This window comes from Eurytemora carolleeae, unplaced genomic scaffold (genome assembly GCF_000591075.1).
Source record: "Eurytemora carolleeae unplaced genomic scaffold, Eaff_2.0 scaffold1157, whole genome shotgun sequence".
Lineage (NCBI taxonomy): Eukaryota > Metazoa > Arthropoda > Copepoda > Calanoida > Temoridae > Eurytemora > Eurytemora carolleeae.
In genome coordinates, this window is record NW_019397043.1 from 72,169 (window position 1) to 93,948 (window position 21,780).

Below are 21,780 nucleotides of genomic sequence, written 5' to 3' on the forward strand. Positions count from 1 at the left end.
GTGAGAAGTAAGACGACTTTTAGAATTACCTTATGATTATAAATATTCCAAATGAGACACAGCAATTTCGTGGTGTAAACAGGGCTATTATTCTTGATAAGGGATTTCTAAGCTTTTATAGTATAACTATTTAATACACTTAATCATAGTTTGGTTAAATGTCGTCTTCATATTCTCAGAGGCGCAACTAGGTGGGGCGGCCGGGCGCGCGCCCTCCCCTAGCACCTGAGAGGGGGGCGCCTCCCCCCTGCAGAATGAAAAGAAAGAAAGAATGGCGAAAATCAGTATCACAGGAATAAGAAAACCAAACTAGTTGCGCCTCTGCATATTCTAATATTTTCTGCTTCTCCTTGTACGAGGAAGAAGTTTAAAATAAATGTATTAAAGGGATTGTTCATGTATTTTGATAATGTTGAAGAAACCGATAATTGCCAATATTTCTTTAAAATATTTTAATGTTCCCTAAATTATATGTTTTTCTTTGTTCTCTATCTTTGCAACAAACTTTGATTTTATAATCCCTATATCTTTACAACCTAATGTCGTAGACCTTTGATATTTCAAAATATGAATTATGTGAGATCAATGAGCATTAGTTTGAAATTTCAAAGGTTTACAACACCAGGTTCAAAGATAAAGGGATTCGAAAATTTGAGTTTGTGGCAAAAACTCATTTCCTTTGTAATCTTTTAGCTGGAGAATATTAAACAAATTAAAAATAGAATCCACTGGTTTAAGAAGTTCCTTTACCATTTATCTGTAAAGGGATAAATGCAATTGTGGTCACATCCAGAGACGTATTCAGGGGGGGGGCTCTGGGTTCATAGCCCTCCTGGATCAGTGGTGAAATTTTTTATTTCAGGGGGTTTTCAGGCCCCAAGGCTGCTGAGCCCCCGCCCGGAAAGAGAAAAAAATTTAAGCCCCCCATGGACAAATTCCTGAATACGCCCCTGGTCACATTAACTGTGTTTGGCATTACTTTGACACATAGCCTGAAATAACTCTTTCCAATCTTATTTATAGTTCTTATTTATAGAGAATTTACTTGTCATAAAATATTCTTACTAAAACTTAAACCTATGAATTCGTAGACAATGAAGATAAAAAATTTTAAACCGGTTTCAAAACTGCACTTCTCTTATATTAAATTCAAATTTAATGATAATGTTAGTTTTAACGATGTATTCTTTTCGTTTGATCCATCTGATTGTTTCGGGCAGTTTAATCCTAGAGAACGATATCTGATTGTTTCGGGCAGGTTTATACAAGAGAACATTATCTGAATTGTTTCTTTAAATCTATAAATAAAGTAATTGTTATTAAATAGCTAATAGAGGGACTGTTTCATAAAATGAATTAAATAAAGTAATTTCCAAAATCTATTTTATACCATTAAATCTCTTTAATAAAGTTGCTGCGACCTGTGTCAATAAAGCCTCTAAAAAGTAAAGTGGGTGTTCTTTATTTAATATAAGATGCTGAATGTAGGTTAATTACATTTCTGTCCAATTCCCACCCCAACTCCACACTTTTAAACAGATTCATGGTTTTCCAGACTCATGAAGCTGGCAGGTAACCCAGTAATAAATATATCAACTGCCTCATAGCAAATATTTGATAATGCTTAAATAATGTTTTTACTTTTAAAACTTTATTACAGTTTATTTAGAAAAATGCTGTTATTTTTATTTTTATATATTAAATTCAATTTATGTATGTTGTTTCGAACGAATTGGAAAAATAAAAACTATAACGTTGAAGTGAACTTTTTACAATTTCCACAAATAAAATAAAAAAATATTTGTTTTTAGTAAAGTTTTTTTTTCAAAAAAAATGTTAAAAAATTTATGCTAAACATTAGATTTAAGTTAAATATACAATAAATCAATGTTCCTATGGTCAAATCAAGCTTGAAATGGATTTTTGTAGATAATTATCCTAAATCTATCCTTCTATAGTATACGGGAGGGGGGCTCGTAATTAGTGATGGTAAAGAAAAATTGTAAAAGGAACAAATTGCTCATTTCCTTTCTTTCACTTTTGCATGGAATAATTGATTTGTGGATTAAATGGAAGGTCGTACAACCCTTCTCAGCCTTCCCGCACCCCTCTCCTGATCCCTCCCCCCCCCCCTCTCTCTCCTGATCCCTTGCAGTTATTAGTTGCAGTTAATGTTTATTTCCTTCCCTTCCGTCCTCTATTTATTCATTTAGGGCTGGCTAAAGTTCCGTCAACGAACAGAATATTATGAAAATTAACGGAAAATTTGTTAACGAACGGAAAGAACAGTCAACAATTTCAGCATATTAGAGAGAAAAAGTTAAACGAATGGAAAAAGTTGTTTATTCAAGGCAAAAAATCCTTTAATAACTGGAAGATGGACAACGTTTTTAAAAAGAAAGCGAAATTTTTAAAACGAACGTTAACAAAATGAACCTGTGCGTTACATTGACTTATCTTCAAAAAAACGGAATGAAAAAAACGAGGTAGCATACCCAGCCCTATATATTATACATATTATATAATACAATGTTATTATATTCTATCATTGGACTTTTATTCAGATCCATATGCAAAGCTGTGTATATTGTATAGAAGGGGGGACATGATAGATTATTGAGGAAAGAGGGTTTAAGGGGTTTGAAGGGGTTGTACAATGTACAAGGGATGTAGAGGGAGGGGGGGGGGTATTATGGTTTAGACAAAGAGAGGAATAGAAGAATTAAAAGATTTTATCAAGATGAGCAGGCATAAAGGCAGTAGAATCCTATTATACATCATGAAAATGTTTTGAAAGACAAAGAATGTATGAATATTATGAATACAGATGAAAATGATAAAATTTATTTTAAAAGTAGTGAAAAGGAATTAAGTTTTTGCCACCACCTCAAATTTTCTAATTTCTATATCTCTGCAACCAGTGGGTATAAAACTTAGATTATTTAATCTAACAGAATTAATAGTTTGAAATATCTAAGATCTATGAAATTTGGTTTCCAAGATATAGGGATAAAAATATTTGAGTTTGTGGCAAAAACTCAGTTCCTTTTCAAAAAGAATTTTAAGTTTAGATTAAAAACTAAAGCTTATTTACCAGTCTTGTAGATAATTAAGAGAGGGTGTAGTTGGATTGAATTAAATGAGGACAGAAGGGGAGAAACTAATAGATTAAAAGAAAAGTTTGCAGCATCCCCCCCCTCCCCCTCCCTCCCCCCTCGCAAAACATATAAGCACTCTGTCAAGTTCCCTTTGTATAAGGTTAGTTTCTAGAATATAGATAAAAATAGAACCTAAACCGGTTTTTCATTTTCCCGCATTTGTGGTGTCATATAAATTGGACTAATGATCGATTGAACGAACGAAAGTTTTGGATTAATGTTAATCAAAACTAAAGTATAAAAGGACTATAGTCCTGAATTATGATAAAACATGTTTTTTTTTTATAAGATCATATTAACATGATTAAATTTATGTTTATTTAAATGCACTAAAAGCCAGCTTGTGAACAGCTGACTTTAGGTCAATCGGATATTAGTCCAATCGATATAGCATTTTAACCTGTATTAGTAATCAAACGTATCTGTTTTACATGTAGTGGATAATGTAATATCCAACTAGAGCAGATTAATAAGAAAATTAAAAGTTTCCGAAATGGATATTCAGATTAGTCGTTCAGGATTTAAGGGTATGGTATCCAATTCTAAAGTTTTTACATCGAGATATTAGTAATAGAGGGGGCATCTGGAATTTTAAACTTTTTGTTGTACAGCCACTGTACACAATGACCCGATCCGAAATTCTACCCGGGGGGATCATAATTCGTAGATCAGTGTTTTAAGACATTATTGTTTGAAAGTGAAGCCTACGATATTCAAGCAAAGAAAACAAGCCCATATGATATTTGTATAAAAATGAGACATGACAAATAGAGAAAAAAATAAAATCCTTCTCCTTAATAACATCTTGTTTCTTATCAAATTCTTTACTTCTTAAATCTACATTGTGCATTAACTCTTAGGAATATAGGTTTCTGACTTTTAGAATGAAAGCAATTCTGAACTAATAATAGATCTAAATTAGGTTAGACTTAATTTTAAAGTTATTGAAGAACTGAAAACTGTTAAAATATTTATTTTACATAAATGAAAAATTGGGTGTTTTGTCTTCCAGATAACTTGTTCTATCCACTCTTTTCGTATGTTATGAAAAACTTCTGAACCCGAAACATCATTGTTTACAAAATTTTTGACACTACAATATCTCATTGTTGAAAAATATTAAAATTAACTGTCCACACAATACCGTACAAATAGATGTACTTAAGATTAAAACCACTGTACTCTATGATACCAACTCAGTCATAAGGAAACATTTTTCGACAAAATTCACTGAACAGTATAAACCTAGCCAGGCAAAATTAGGAGAGTTATGCCCGCCCCCTGAGTTTTTAGCTCAGATTATATCATTTCTATTCAAAATAAGAAAGTTAACCATCAAGAAGTTGTGAAACAATTCCATTAGATAAAGACATGTTAAAGCTGCTCACATTAAACTTAAGTGAGTTTCAATTTAGATTGAAAACTTGAATGCATTAAAACATAAGTTTTCGTCTGAATAGCAATTGATAAGAAAAAACATTATAAATCCACGTTTGTTTTTCTGTCTTTTGAATGTAAATATAAAATCGCAAAGTCGATTCCGCATAACTTTGACCTTGATCATTTCAACAGATATATAGTTAGGACTTTGGATTGTTCTAAATCATAGTTGATTTTGAACATTTTAATGTTTTCATTTGCAATTAACAAATAAAAACTTAAAAGCTTATTCTTTTTAGTTCAGACGTTTCAATTAATACTTTTATTTCCAAACAAAATAAAACTAAAGACACACACTTGCCGAAGGTTTATATAAATGTATATCTATCTTTATTGCGCTTTAAAGATGTAACGCCAAAATAGGTTAAAAAAAATTGTTTCCAAAGTTCATTTTTAATGAAACCCGAAAAATCTTCTAAATCATAAAAGTAAGGTACGAAACAAAATCACTAAAAAAAGAGCAGCTCTCAGCTAACAAACGACAGCAATTTGTTAGAAAGAGAAGAGTAATTGGTAATTGTACATAAAATATTGTACTTACCCTTCGCATGTACATCTCTATCATACCGTTTGGGCAGCATATTACCAGTACAAGGAGATCAGCAATACTACAGTACAATACAACATATTAACGTACAATACAACATATTACCGTACAATACAACATATTACCAAATCTCCCGGTTAAGTAGTAATTAATAGTTATAAAAACTGGTTTATCCCAGGATTAACAACACAACAGTTTTAACCTCACGAAAAGTCTATTTTTCAAATGGTTTAAAGGAATACATGAATGTATGTTTTATTATGTTAATGTAAAAATTGTTAAGATGTAAGTAAAATGTAAGAAATATTCAAAATGATAATGAAAATTTCCTATTTGGCTACAGCATCGTCTTTCAATTGTATAATGAATTTTCGTTCCCCCCCCCCNACCATTAAGTGGGATTCCAAGTTGTGTGTGTTATGGTTAATGAGAACTGATGAAGAGTCCTTTATGGATGAATAATCTTTTATTTTCATGAAAAGATTATAAAGACATTTGCTTAAAAATAAACATACACAGGGTGTGTCATGAAACATGTGAATTTAATGAAGACCTAAAAATCTTATTTGTTTTTCAATATTTTAAAGATAACTGAGGGTGTATTTTTGAGTTTTACAAATGTGGGCAATTTTAAAGTTGACGACGATATTGTTTTTTATGTTATATTTTTAGGAATCCCAAGAAAAATAAATTTAAATGCGGCAATGTTCAATTTTTGGGAAACCCTGTATCTAATTGTATGCTAAAACTTTAAACTCTACCCAGACCCTATCTTAGGAATACGTATTTGTTTTATCAACTGAATGAAGTTTGTATGTGTGTATTCTCTTAACTTTTAACATTGTATAACGTGGCTCTGCGAATAAAAAAAAACTGGGGTTTCAGAGTCAGAAATTTAAAAATAATATACATTTGTGTTGGTTTTGATTCGAGAAATAGCTAAAAAAAGAATAAAGGTACAGCTAAAGAAAAAACTTTATTTTAAAAAATTGTATCCACGAAATTGCTTTACCCCATTCATAAAACCGGGTTTCATTACACAGAGCCAAAAACTTAAGACAGGGTATCGTTGTTTAAACCAGTTTTAGAACCAGGGTTTCACGAATGGGGTTAGGCAGTTTTGTGAATTTCAATATTTTTGTGATGGAATAATATTTTATTTAGTTTATTCATATTCTCCATTTTTTCGAATCTCCTAAATCAAAATCTACACAAATGTTAAGACCCCAAAAAGGAAACTCGGAAGTTTCCTTCAACGATACTCTTTTAAATTTCGGGCTTTACTAGGTGTGCGTGTGAACTTTAACACAGTTAACTACAGTTTACATGTACTGTAAGGTATAGTATGCACAATGTATAAAGTGTAAATGTACTGTACGAACTGATTTCTGTTGTATTCCTGAGATTAAGAAGAAAAAGATTGGTTGAAGATCTCATGGACTTGGAGGTCAGGATCACGATTATCACCAGCACGTTCCCCAGCACACCAATACCTACATCAAAGAGCTTGTTCAAAGAGATATTCAGACAGCTATGAAAATATTTTAAGGTTGGGTCAACTTTAGGGTCTCTCCACGCCTTGGCCTTTCATTTAATTTTTGTCTATCACGATTATACTTTTGTTTAGTCTATGTATATTTTTAACAGTAGTTTTTTTTTGGCAAAACTCTCTTAGATTTTTGCCTGAGAGCTTGAAACCTTTAGATCCCTGTGCGTTGTTCTAGAAAAGTGATTGTTAACGGAATTTTATCAGAAAAAAACGTATTCTGGCGAGCGGGAGAATGCTGGCGGCCTTGAGCCACCACTATTTCCCAATCCGGGCAACCACAGTTGACTCTTCCGGACAAAACTACTTTTTAAAGGGAGTTACCGACTATGTAAGGTAGTTGAACTGAGTATGCAGTGTTGTGGAAAACTTCTTTCGGATTCATTTTGAGACATATTACACTTTTTAAAGATCTGTAAATCCTGAGTTTGTGCGCAAATTTGACGTTCAAAACTCCTACTTTGGGGGTGAATACGTTTTCAGAACTAGTTTTTTTAAATCATTAAATAACGACGACATAAAATGTAAAAAAGTTCTACAATAAACTACAGACGTCATGTATAGGAACATGTTGAGAAAATAAAAATTAATCTTATCATCGAAAATAAGTAATCTTGTTCAATTATTAGTTTCTAGTTTCTCATTATTCTGGTTTCTCATTATTCACAAAGATTTTCGCAGATTTTGTAGAATTATTATTGAAAAGACGACATTTGAAGAATTTAAAGAAATCTGCGAATAAATTCAAAGAAGATAAAAAATTCAATATAATGATGAAAACGAAATAATCGATTTAAGCATTGATTTATTGACAAATTTCTTTTGAGAAATATGTTCCTAACCATCTAATTAGATTACTGTATTATTTTTACTTTTTTTTCGTTGTCGTTATTTAATAACTTAAAAAAAATTTTATTCTGAAAACGTATCCATTCCCAAAGTAGGAATTTTGAACGTCGAATTTGCGCTCAAACTCTGGATTTACAGATCTTTAAAAAGTTTAATATGTCTCAAATGAATCCGAAAGAAGTTTTCCACAACCCTGCATACTCAGTTCAACTACCTCACATAGCCGGTCACTCCCTTAAAATGGTTTATTTAAGGCCTATATAGTTTGATTTTCAAAAGTCCAGCCGAGTCACGCAAAAATCTTTATTTAAATCTGTATATTTAAGTGTTAGTATGAAAAAAGAATGATTCCTCTTAATGTAAACTGCAAAACTTTTTTTTTGCAAATCTAAATTCTGATTTTCATAAAAAATGGCTTATTTTTGAGAGCAATATGAATATTAAATATGATGCACCATAAAATACACTTTAGTTTTTTTTGATAAAATCTGTAACGCGTAAATAATGACAAGTAAATATTGTGATTATTATAATATTTTCTTATTCTTCAGACTACTCTGAACAATTTTTCTCTGTTTCCACAATACGAAAAATTACTTAGTTTATCTACTAAAATCTTATAAAAAACGACCTCTTTTTTATATTCATCTTATGTAGAATTGAGAAAATGGTTTGAGTTGTGTTTTTTTTCGGGACGCGGCTGGATTTTTTAAAACCACACTTTAAAGGCCCTAAATGTACCATTTCAAAAAAGTAGTTTTGCCCGGAAGAGTCAAATGTGGTGGCCCGGAAGGGGAAATAGTGGTGGCTCATGGCTGCCGGAAAAGTAAAAAGTTAATATGTGGCACGGAAAAGGAAATAGTAATGGCTCATGGCCACCTGCCTTCCCCCACTCTTCTGGGTCGTCTTCTACAGGGTTCGAACACTTGCCTCAAACTTTAGTTTTACAATCTCTCTATTTTTGTAACTTGGTATTGAAAACAATTTGATTTTTGATATAGCAGATTTTTTAAATATCAAAGTCCTCAAACATCACGTTGCAAATATATAAAAATTAGAAAATTCGAGTTTGAGGGAAGTGTTCAGCTTTTTCTTTTTGTCAGGTCATTCATTAATGTCAGACATTTTTAAGATTAAAAAAAGGGATATTTGTTTGAATTTATCACAATAATATATTGAAATTAAAATTTTAAAAAGTGTTATGAGATTTTTTGCTTAAAGAGATTGTCGAAATAAGCTACCCTACATTATTGGAGTAACACAATTGATAAACCCCGTATCTAACCAACAATGATGGAGTCATCATTGTTTTTCTATAAAATTCAATTACTTTGAATTGCGTTTTCTGAACAAAATCATTTGCGGTATATGAAAGGAAAAATTATTTATTTTCAAGTTAGAAATATTACAGTATCCTCCCCATTTCAAATTTTTTTTCAAAAATACATTTCCTTTTATGATTTATTAGAATTAAAAATAGCCTTTTTTATATTAAAACTTTCTGAAAAATGTTCTAGACGAAAAAGTTACAGATGACCATGCATCATGTATGCAGTTTGCACACCAAACTATAATTTATAACTTGGTTTTGTATTCACTCCCTGACCTCTTCAATCCACTTACATAGCTTAGTGAGGTTGGAAGGAAGAAGAAGAAAATATTTATTTGAGACAAATATTTTATATTATGAAGAAAAAGAATGCAGATAACACAATAAGTTTTCTAAAAACGAGATAAATTCAATATGGACTCTTATATTTGCAAACAAACAGTTTTCATTTTGTGGGAGAAACTTAAGTTTAACACAATATGTATTTTTACTTCACTTTTGACCTATATAATATGTAAATTTTAACCGATTTATTTTTAAGAATTATCTTTATATTATCCATAAATAAAAATAATTAAATAAATAACACCCCCTAAACTAAGCTTTACACGAACTGAAGAAATTGCAGGGTTTAAAAAAGAGTGAACAAAGGAGTAACCGCCAAAAAAGAACTTTGAAAAAAAGGTTTAGGAAAAAAGTCCCAGGAACCTAAAACTTAGGACTTTATTTCCATTGACATTTTGTCCTTGGACTTCAGAAAGTTGGGACTTTTTACCAAAGTTTTTATTTCCAGAATTTTCCCTAAATGTTGTCTACCTTATTTGTATCTTGAAATAAAATGGGTCCAAGGTTATAATGCCAGGAAAGTTAATTGCAGTTGCGTATACTCTGCGTACATATTGAAACCAGTTCTCTCTGGGCGGAATTTGTAAACAAGAATAGATGCATCAGTATTCGTTTAGTAACCGAGGAGGTTAAAAGCATTAAATTTTGATAATTTTAATAATTCACATAATAGTTTCCTATAATGACCAGAATATTTCATTGATTTTTTATGTGAAAGATGGATTCCGTGTCCCGTGCATTATAACCTTGGATGGGTCCAAGGTACTAATGGGTCTATCAGATATTTAGCCAGTTTTGGTTTTAATTCTGTAGTTTTGTCAATTTTTAATAAAAAAAAAGCATTCCACATCTTTGAATACAAACAGCTGTGCACCACCGCACTCTATAGTGTACATCAGTGCATTATGTACTGTACGATTTCTGTACATAATATTTGCAGTTTTACCTACCTAGAACTATACTGCAGAGGGAGAGGGATGTGTACGCTATGTACGCTGGAAGCAGAGGATTTGAAGCTTCTGTCCCATTGGAAAATAGTTCTGGACAATTCACATTTTTTAAATTAAATAAAAAGAATGGATTCAGTTTATCAAAAAGCATTGTCAGCATTCATATTATGTTAAATTTAAAATATATATTATTTGTCTGACAGGATTACATACTAAACATGAATATTATGCAGTAATGGTAATTGGTAAATATGAAGGGTGGTATTGAATTTTATGTGTGAACCCTCTTCTAGAAAAAAGATTTAAATCAAAATCCCACTTTTTCGCGTGAAATTAGATATAGAAAATACTTGTTGACAATGAATTAAAGTGAATTTGATCTAAAAAACCGAAGAATCGGATCTAAAGTCTATTTAGACTATTCATCTCTTACCTGAACCCTACTCATCTCTATCCTGAACCCTTCTCAACTTTAGGCTAACCCTTACTTATCTCTATCCTGAACCCCGCTTCATTTCCAACCTAAACCCTGCTCATCTTGAACATAAACTTATCTCTTACCTGAACCCTTCTCATCTCTAGGCTAAACCCTACTCATCTTGAACATAAACTTATCTCTTATCTGAATCCTTATTATCAATAATCTAAACATTGCTGAACTCTTTGCTGAAACCCACCATCTGTGAACTGAACCCTACTTATCTCTAGGCTAAACCCAACTCATCTCCAACATGAACCCTACTCATCTCTAACCTGAACCCTTCTCATCTCTAACCTGAACCCTTCTCATCTCTAACCTGAACCCAACTCATCTCCAACATGAACCCTACTTATCTCTAGGCTAAACCCAACTCATCTCCAACATGAACCCTACTTATCTCTAGGCTAAACCCAACTCATCTCCAACATGAACCCTACTTATCTCTAGGCTAAACCCAACTCATCTCCAACATGAACCCTACTTATCTCTAGGCTAAACCCAACTCATCTCCAACATGAACCCTACTTATCTCTAGGCTAAACCCAACTCATCTCCAACATGAACCCTACTTATCTCTAGGCTAAACCCAACTTATCTCTAGGCTAAACCCAACTCATCTCCAACTTGAACCCTACTCATCTCTAACCTGAACCCTTCTCATCTCTAACCTGAACCCTTCTCATCTCTAGCATGAACCCTTCTAATCTCTAATCTGAACCCTTCTTATCTCTAACCTGAACCCTTTTCATCTCTTCTCCTTTTCTTCTCATCTTTAGTTTGAACCCTACTCATCTCTCACCTAAACCCAACTCATCTCTAATCTGAATCCTACTGATCTCTGATCTGAACCCTTCTCATCTTTAACCTAAACCCTTCTCATCGCTAGCCTGAACCCTACTCTTGTCTGACCTGAACTATACTCATCTCTAACCTGAACCCTTCTCATATCTAACCTGAACCCTTTTCAAATCTAACCTGAACCCTACTCATCTCTAACCTGAACCCTACTCATCTCTAACCTGAACCCTACTCATCTCTAACCTGAACCTTAGTCATCTCTAACTTGAACCTTACTCTTCTCTAACCTGAATCTAACTCTTCTCTAACTTGAACCCTACTCATCTCTAACCTGAATCCTGCTCATCTCTAACTTGAACCCTACTCGACTAACCTGATCCCTACTCATCTCTAACTTAAACCAAACTCATCTCTAACTTAACCTACCTTAATCATCTAAGCTAAAACTTATCTAAATCTGACAACTAAAAGAGGGTCAAAACAAAGATTTAGTTTGTTACAGGAAAAAGTAGTCATTCAGATAGTGTGCCTGAGGACTCAGGCAGTTAGTAAAAAAGTCCGGTTTTATGCCTAAAAGAAGGGCTATGGGTATTTAGAAAAAGTCGGAAAATGTCTCAGACCAATATTTTTTTAGCTATGTAAATAAAACAACTACAGGGGAGGTCTTATTCCTCCCCCCCCCCCGCAGGAATAGGGTTAAGAGCGATACCATATAAATGTGTTGGCCTCAGAACAAAGAGTATTAGACAGGATGTATGGCAGACTCTGTGAATCTTTATTCTCTCAGGTTTGAACTGTCCCCTGGATTTATTGTCAAGGTTAAAATATAAGAAAAGGAAAGTAACTTCCATCAATCCAAGAGACATGATTCAATTCAATTTAAATATTTTTGCATTCAATTAGATTCGATCCAAGGATCCATACAATCCAGTCTGACAATTCATTGAGCCATACACATGTCCGATCCATAGAATTAGAATAATTTCTTCGTCTGAAACTCGAAGAGTTTAATTATGCAATAGAAAACTTGAACACAGAACACACAGATAGGACAGTATACAGAATACAAGGATAGGACAGTATACAGAATACACAGATTGGACAGTATACAGAATACATAGATAGGACAGTATACAGAATACATAGATGGGACAGTATACAGAACACACAGATAGGACAGTATACAGAATACAAAGATAGCACAGTATACAGAATACAATAGGACATAGTATACAGAATGCACTGATAGGACAGTATACAGAATACACAGATAGGACAGTATACATAATACACTGATTGGACAGTATACAGAATACACAGATAGGACAATATACAGAATACGCTGATAGGACAGTATACAGAATACACTGGTAGGACGGTATACAGAATACACAGATAGGACAGTATACAGAATACACTGATAGGACAGCATACAGAATATACAGAAAGGACAGTATACAGAATACGCTGATAGGACAGTATACAGAATACAAAGATAGGACAGTATACAGAATACGCTGATAGGACAGTATACAGAATACACTGATAGGACAGTATACCAAATACACTGATAGGACAGTATACAGAATACACAGATAGGACAGTATACAGAATACACTGGTAGGACAGTATACAAAATACACAGATAGGACAGTATACATAATACACTGATTGGACAGTATACAGAATACACAGATAGGACAATATACAGAATACACAGATAGGACAGTATACAGAATACACTGATAGGACAGTATACAGAATACACTGATAGGACAGTATACAGAATGCACTGATAGGACAGTATACAGAATACACTGATAGGACAGTACGTGTTATAAACAGGAATAAATCTGTGATTTCCTTGTCCTGTTTTTCAAAATCTTTAAACGAAAACTTTCCCTTTTTTCAATCTTTAAGCGTCTTATTCCTTTGTCCTATCACTGACATTTTCAAAGGGCATCTTTACTTTAATTTTATATTTGACCGTGCTTCCCTTGTCCTATATCTTTAATATCCAGGAAGGATCCTGAAATATTCTATAAAATCTGGAATCGAATATCACGAGCTTATAAAATTTTTAAAAAATGTTTTAAGTTTTTAAAAATGCAATATTCACGTTCATTATGTGAATGTATTACAAAAAATCAACTGCGTGAAATTGCATTACTTTCAACGTCTGTTTATGAATTCATATCAGAAAATATTTTATGATAAAAAACAATTTGTCAGAATGATAAGATCAAGAGCGTTTATCAATCAAGGTAGGACAGATTTTAAAGAGAAAGCAAAAAAAGTTATCAATTAATAATTCTTACAAATTAATAAAAATAAAATAGTTTTAATTATATATAAATGACTAATTCTATAAAATGCAACTTTTCCTGTGGTGTTGAACATATCTGTTGTACTGGGATCTGTGCTCCATGTACTGTACGACCCGACTGGATCCGTACCCCATGTACTGTACGATCCGGGTGAGCTCTGATGGTCTGTGTATGCTGTACTCCATGTTGTACTTGGCGGTGTACTCATTCCAGGAGATAATCTGCCAGAATATATATTTAATAATAAGTCTTCATATTGTTATTTATATATGAACATTGTAAACTGTACAGTACTAACCGGACCCAAAATATTCAGTGGGACCTTAGTTAGCTCTACGGATTTCTTGTACGTTAGAATTCACCAAATATTTCAGATGTGTTTTTTAACTTTTTCTTGTATTACTGATTTAAGATGAACGAAAACCTAAAAGATTATATCATTACTTGAAAAAGAGGGCGCTAAGTGCACTGAAAGCCTAGTTTATATAATTGATAATTTTCTAACATTTTACTATATTATTAAGAAAATATTTAAGTAAGAATATTAAATTTTAACAATGTACGGTGTTTGAATGGAACTTTTATTAAAAATATCTTTTCAAACTTATTTTCAATAATAGGCATAAAACTTGTTTTCTATTATTTGAATATTCTAAATTCCGTCAATATTGTAATTTTTGCAAATTTTTTTTTTATATTTTTATTTATCTGAAAATTAGGTCGATATTTACGTATTCGAGGTGAGCTACCCTTCCAATTTTCGACGTAGCATTTTTACAAAAATATATTCCTATTCCTCATCATCTGGCAGTTTTTTATTCTAGACATATTCTTTTTCAAGTTTTAATTGTGGCTTTATCTGCGAGCATCTTCTCTTTGTACATTATAAAACAATAACAAGAAAAGGTTCGCGGATTAAATATAATTTTTTTACGCACATTTTTAAAATTTAACAAAAATCAAAAACTTTTGGACACACATTTTTGTAATTTTGAGCATCAATAAACCTACCTTGGGGTCATGTGAGGTCCCACAAAAAATATAAGCCCGATTGATTTTTAATTGTGGTTTCTCTACAAAAGTTACTTGCGCATATTAACTGAAGAAAACCCCTGGAGAAATTAAAAGAGTTAGCTGATTTTCAACAGAAAAAATTTTGTTATCTTCAATATTATTGATCAGATAAATGTTTCAAAGGTACTGTTGTAAATCGGACATGTACCTCTTTTTTTTAAATGCAGGGACACTTGAAATTCATCTTATACAGTGCCTTTCAATTTCCTAGTCTAGGTGTAGAAGAAAGATAGGTTGTAAATATCTAGGATAAATTGTTTTTGATATTTAAATATATGTATGCAATACACATGTATATATTATATATATATTCCTGGTTTGAGGGTTTGATGAATAGTTGGGAGAAAACATTTCCCGCCCATCCCACCACCGGGTCAAATCATACAAGATCTGGAAATAAGAACAAATAAGAATCATCCTATGAAATAGAATCAGCCTATGAAATGGAATCATCCTCTGAAATAGAAATGTTCTTAGAAATAGAATCATTCTATGAAATAGAATCATTCTATGAAATAGAATCATTCTATGAAATTGAATCATTCTATGAAATAGAATCATTCTATAAAATAGAATCATCCTATGAAATTGAAATAGAATCATTCTAAGAAATAGAATCATTCTACGAAATAGTATAATTCTAAGAAATAGAATCATTCTATGAAATAGTATAATTCTAAGAAATAGAATCAGCCACGCTGCTTTACTTTTAATTGATGCTCGCCACAATGGTATACTTTAAAACTAGAGGCGGGGTGTGAAGTATTTGTCCCAAAAAGCAACGTATTACCCACTATGTAAATTATCAAAAGTTCATTATATTCTATTGGATTTGTTTTAACTATTTTATAATTATATTAAATTTATATATTTATAATCTTGAATATATCTTGAATTATTTATTAACTCTTCAGTAATCATTAGTTCCAAGATAAGTTTTAGATTTACAAAAAATTGTTTGCAATAATTTTCGATTGAAAAAGTGTACAGGGACTGAGAAATACAAAAGTTTGTAAGATACGATCGCTGAATATATGATATTTTTTAGAATTAAATTCACTTTTAATAACCTCACTTTTTAGGATTTTTCAAGAAAACTGTTACCTTAGGTTATTCCTCGCATTCTTTCATATAAAGTTCCAAGATCGATTCACATTATTTTCTCCACTTCAGGATCAGAAAACTACAATTCTGAAATAAAAACATTTCTTCAATCACAAAGTTTGTCAGAAATCTAATGTTCTGGAAAAATTCAACTATTAATAAGAAAAATTGTATTTGATATTCTAGTTATATCGAAAAGTGTTCAGACTTTCTTCATCTTTTTCCTCAAGGGCCTTTCCCAGTGACGCGGACATTATATTCCAACCCCTTCTAACCTTTTTCTGAAACTACCCCCCCTCCCCACTCATCTCCTCTCTAGTCTCTCATCCTATCCATTTTATATGTTTCAGCAGCAGGCCTTTCGGAAAGTATGATTACATTACTTCTAGTAAAATCTCTCATTTATATTCTTTCAATCCATATTTCTAACCATCTATATTTTTACCCATCCATATTTCTTACCATTCATATTTCTTGGCATCCATATTTCTACCTATCCATATTTCTTGCCATCCATATTTCTACCATCAATATTTCCACCTATCCATTTTTCTTACCATCCATATTTCTACCATCCATATTTCTACCATCCATATTTTTACCATCCATATTTCTACCATCCATATTTTTACCATCCATATAAATCTATCCATTCATTTTTCTTACTATACATATTTCTACCCATCCATATTTCTAACCATCCATATTTCTACCCTTCATATTTCTTATCATCCATATTTCTACCATCCATATTTCTACCATCCATATTTTTACCATCCATATTTCTACCATCCATATTTCTACCATCCATATTTGTACCATCCATATTTCTACCATCCATATTTCAATACTCATCCATATTTCTATCTATAATCTACAATCCAAAATTTACCTCATCGACAATCTACTCATCCTATCATTTAATCCATAAAATTTCCCTCCATGCGGATAAAATATATATAGAAATATTTATTGTATATTCCCGAAGGGCTTTCTCCCTATAGGACATACTAGTCCATTTCATTGAAATAAAATCAGAATGTATTCTACATTTTCTAAACTATTTGAAAAGATGGGTTTCTCTCCAACTAAAATATTTTTCAATAATTTGATTCCGACTTTACTTGATCATTTATCNATATTTCAGCCCATCTTCTATTTCAACTTTGAATTGTGGCTCTATCTGCGAACATCTTCTTTTTGTACAGCATAAATCAAAAAAAAATCATAATTTCTATTTTTCCTGCTTCATGATAACTTCAAGATGTTTCTTTCTGTGGCTTAATCTATAAACATGACTGTCCATCAATCAGTAATCAGTATCCTGTAAATCTTGTAAACAAGAATGTAGGAAATGTTTATTTTAAATGATAATATTTAAATAAAACAAACCCAATCCTTTGGATTCATTCACAATCAAGGGAAAATAATAAAATTTAGGCATTTTAAGACGGCCAAGTTTTTTCCACCTTCAAAATTTTATTTGGGTTTATTGTTTTTATACATTTTTCATTCTATACAATAAAAAGCGCTTAGCTTGTGTATATATATATATATATATATATGTATATATTTATATGTTAGCTAAAGCTAGCATCAAACGGCCATGGACCAAATTCAAAATTCGAAATTTTTTTAAAATTCCACTGGCAACTTATAGATTTGTATAGATTCAAAAAACCTTATTGTCAAAAATATACTCAGACTTCCGCCGCCCGAATTCCATTTAACGCATTTTTTATGTTTGAAGTAAAACTCTGGAGGTTGTTTTTATATATATGACAAAATTTGAAAGGTGCATTGATGCATGTAAGATTAAGTAAAATCTAAAGGTTGAGCAAAATGTTTGTAAAGGAATTGAGTCTTAGCAAAAAACTCTGATTTTCTTTTTCCTACATCTTTGCAACCCAGAGTCCTGGGCCTTAGATATTTCAAGCAATGAATTCTGTTATCTCAAGTAATAAGGCAATAAAAGGTTGAAATTTCAAAGCTTCATATCATCAGGTTGCAAAGTTATAGTGATTAGAAAATTGAGTTTGTGGCAAAGACTCGACTCCTTATCTGTCTAAAACTATTTTCAATTTTGTGAAAACCAAAGATTTGATTCCTTCTTTATTATTACTATAAGAACTAGCTGTGCTCGGTTTAAGGTAAGGATATCAGAAATGTAATCTCAATGATGGATTAAAGTTATTTATATCCAACAATCTGTTATATTAATACAACTGCAAATATGGTTTTAGATTTATAGTTTAATAATAGTTTTTTATAATAGGAGATAATTTAAAATTACNCCCCCCCACCAATTGTAAGAATTTTTTTTCTAAATTATTCCCCGTCATAGGATCAAACGACCCATGGGTGAAACGACAAATGATAAAAAGGCTTTGGTTTAAACAACAAACAGTCAAAACACGATTAAGAGTAAAACGAAAAAGGATCAAACATACACAAATATTCCTTTTAATTTTTTCTTTTAATGTGGTTAATAGGGCTATGGGCCCTATGTCGTTTAATCCTATGTCGTTTGACCCTATAGTTCGTTAAATCCTAGGGCATTTTACCCTAGGTCGGTTAACCCTATAACGATGAATCAATGATTTGATTTCATTGCTCAAAAAAGATCTGAGTAATTAGCGCAAACCTGATTTTCTAATTTCTACATCTTTGTTATCTGATGATGTAGTTTTTTGATATTTTAAACTTGACTATAGTTGATCTGACCGAATTCACATTTTGAAATATCAAAGGTCTAAAGCGACATCAAGATGCAAAGATATAAAGATTAAAAATTAAATTCAGTTCCTGTCTGTGGATTTCATGGCTAAAAAATTGAAAAACGTTAATATTTCAAATTCTTCTTAACTGTTTAAACCTTTTATTTGATTAAATCTAGAAATATTACAATTACAAACCATCCTGTCTAAACCTTGCCCCAATACTTACAAACCATCCTGTCTAAACCTTGCACCGATACTTACCAACCATCCTCTAAGCCTTGCTCCGATATTTACAAACCATCCTGTTTAAACCTTGCCCCAATACTTACAAACCATCCTGTCCAATATATTTTTAAACTATGCTGTCTAAACCTTGCTCCAATACTTCTTAACCATCCTGTCTAAACCTTGCCCCAATACTTCTATACCATCCTGTCTAAGCCTTGCTCCGATACTTACAAACCATCCTGTCTAAACCTTGCCCCAATACTTACAAACCATCCTGTCTTCACTCTAAACCTTGCAACGATACTTCTTTTTAAATTTATCCTGTCTAAACCTTTCTCCGATACTCCTTTATGACCACCCTTTCAAATCTTTCTCCAATAAAAACCTATTCCCTATCTCTGAACCATCCTGTCTAAACCCTACTCCCCTATCCCTAAACCATCCTGTCTAAACCCTACTCCACTATTTCTGAACCATCCTGTCAAAACCCTACTTCCCTATCTCTGAACCATCCTTTCTAAACCCTACTCCACTATTTCTGAACTACCCTGTCTAAACCCTACTTCACTATTTCTAAACCATCCTGTCTAAACCCTTCTCTACTTTCTCTAAACCACCCTGTCTAAACCCTACTCCACTATTTCTGAAACATCCTGTCTAAACCCTTCTCTATTTTCTCTGAACCACCCTGTAAAAACACTGCTCTAATTTCTCTGAACCATCCTGCCTAAATTTTACTTGAATCTTCTGATCTGTTTATTTTTACTCCGATGAAGAAGCAAACAGAAGTAATTGAAGTTCTAATCCAGGGGGATTTGTCATCTTAGATACAGATCTCAAACTATATTGATTCAACCACTCACAGTTTGGAAAAAAAAAACATAACAAAAAGGAAACTTTTAAAAAATTAACAATTTAATGACGAAGATTGGAGCATTTTCAACCGCGCAGATTATTTGATTCGAAAATTTTGGTTTTTATGGTCGGTTGATATTCGGTTGATATTCGGTTGATATTCGCGCCATTGAAATGCTATGTTTTATGGTCGGTTGATATTCGCGACCATTGAAATGCTATGTTTTTATGGTCGATTGATATTCGCGACCATTGAAATGCTATGTTTTTATGGTCGGTTGATATTCGCGACCATTGAAATGCTATGTTTTATGGTCGGTTGATATTCGCGACCATTGAAATGCTATGTTTTTATGGTCGGTTGATATTCGCGACCATTGAAATGCTATGTTTTTATGGTCGGTTGATATTCGCGACCATTGAAATGCTATGTTTTATGGTCGGTTGATATTCGCGACCATTGAAATGCTTTGTTTTTGGGAATTGCAGTGTCATAATATATACTTATATAAGCAAATATGAGAAAAATAAATTTCGAATTCTATAGGTATGTTAGTTGAACCCCTAATATCGCAGAGAGCCAGTAATCCAATGAGCCAACAATCACAGCATTAGGAAACTATTGAATTATACAACTTAGAAACCTGCTTGAATACAGTTCAAACAGTTTTGTTAAACAAATTAAAATTTAATTTCACAGTTTTTAAACTTTATTGTTGAAAAATATCATTACCCCTTTAAACATTAAAGGGATTGAATGTCTGACCCAGATCAATATAATTATAATTCCCCAATTTTTAGGATTATGTCGAACTCAGTCTTAAAGATCTTCCTCGGGTCAGAATAATCAAAACTTTTAAGAGATATGTCGTAGAAAATATTTCTAACAAATTGTAAGGTCTATTGATTATACTTTGTAATTTAAACGGTTAATATTTTTATATTAGTGGGTAGGCAAATATCTGTTAGTGGTATGATAGGCTCAGCTCTGATTTATAGTTGAAAATATGTATAAGTTGTGTCTTTTGAAATAATCGAAACCAGAGCAGTGAACACTCTCTTTAAAAAAACTGTTTGTAAGAGCACAATGTAAACTTTTAGTTTTTATCATCAAGCCTCGTTACCACATTTGGTTAAGGAATATAATACAATGTTTCAAAATCTAAAAATAATAAAAATTTATGTTTTTGTTTGAGTGAATGAGACTATTACTGGGTGGCTATCTGATTGAAACTAAGCTAGTAAATCAGTATTGTATAAAGGTACCCTCATCCATATCTATCTATGCCACCATCTATCCTAACTATCTATCCATCAATACTATATATATATATATATATATATATATACATCAATATTGTAAAGGAACGTTACATGAAATATCTGGCCAATCTAAAATTTCCATTTCAAAAGAATTGAGTTTTTGCCACAAATTCTGATTTTCTAATTTAAATATCGTTGCACCCCAATGTCGTAGACCTTTGATATTTCAAACTATGAATGCTGTTGATTAAATAATGTAAGTTTGAAATATCAAAAGTTTACATCATCAGATTGGGATTTCAAAAATTAAAGGAATCGAGTCTTTGCCACAAACTCTGATTTTCTAATCTTTGCAACCCAATATCGCAGACCTTAGATATTTCAAATTGTTAATTTTGGTAGATAAAATAATCTAAGTTTGAAATATCAAAGGTTTACGCCATTTAGTTGAATAGATATAGAGATTGGTAAGCTAAAGTTTGTGGCAAAGACTCAATGCTTTTGTAATTGCTTCTCCGTGTCATCTAAGAATAAATTATTATGTTAATTTTAACGATCGGGGAACAAAAAATTGTGATTAAATCATTAGATGTGGACAAATATTGATTAATATTTAAATGTCAAAAAGTGTTATAAAGCAAAGCTTAAGTTTTCAATAGAATCATTTCTAAACTTTTTTTTGAGTTAAAATAAGAGTTAATTTTCTAAAAGCACCTTTAACCCTATTTACCATGAGGGGGGGGGGCAATTTGACGCCCTCCCCCT

At 32.0% G+C, this 21,780-nt stretch overlaps 1 protein-coding gene across 1 annotated transcript in view; it reads right to left on the reverse strand.

Moving 5' to 3' along the window:
- Nucleotides 1-21,780, reverse strand: part of LOC111711367 (neuromedin-U receptor 1) — a 58,134-nt gene that overhangs the window by 16,400 nt on the left and 19,954 nt on the right. Inside the window, exons 2-7 of the mRNA XM_023485707.1 lie at nucleotides 15,950-16,036; nucleotides 15,159-15,235; nucleotides 13,829-13,992; nucleotides 10,166-10,255; nucleotides 6,545-6,638; nucleotides 5,140-5,206 (exon numbers count right to left, since the gene is read on the reverse strand). Of these exons, the coding sequence (XP_023341475.1) occupies nucleotides 5,140-5,206; nucleotides 6,545-6,638; nucleotides 10,166-10,255; nucleotides 13,829-13,992; nucleotides 15,159-15,196 (453 nt within the window). The 5' untranslated portion in view covers nucleotides 15,197-15,235; nucleotides 15,950-16,036. The remainder of the gene's footprint in view (nucleotides 1-5,139; nucleotides 5,207-6,544; nucleotides 6,639-10,165; nucleotides 10,256-13,828; nucleotides 13,993-15,158; nucleotides 15,236-15,949; nucleotides 16,037-21,780) is intronic.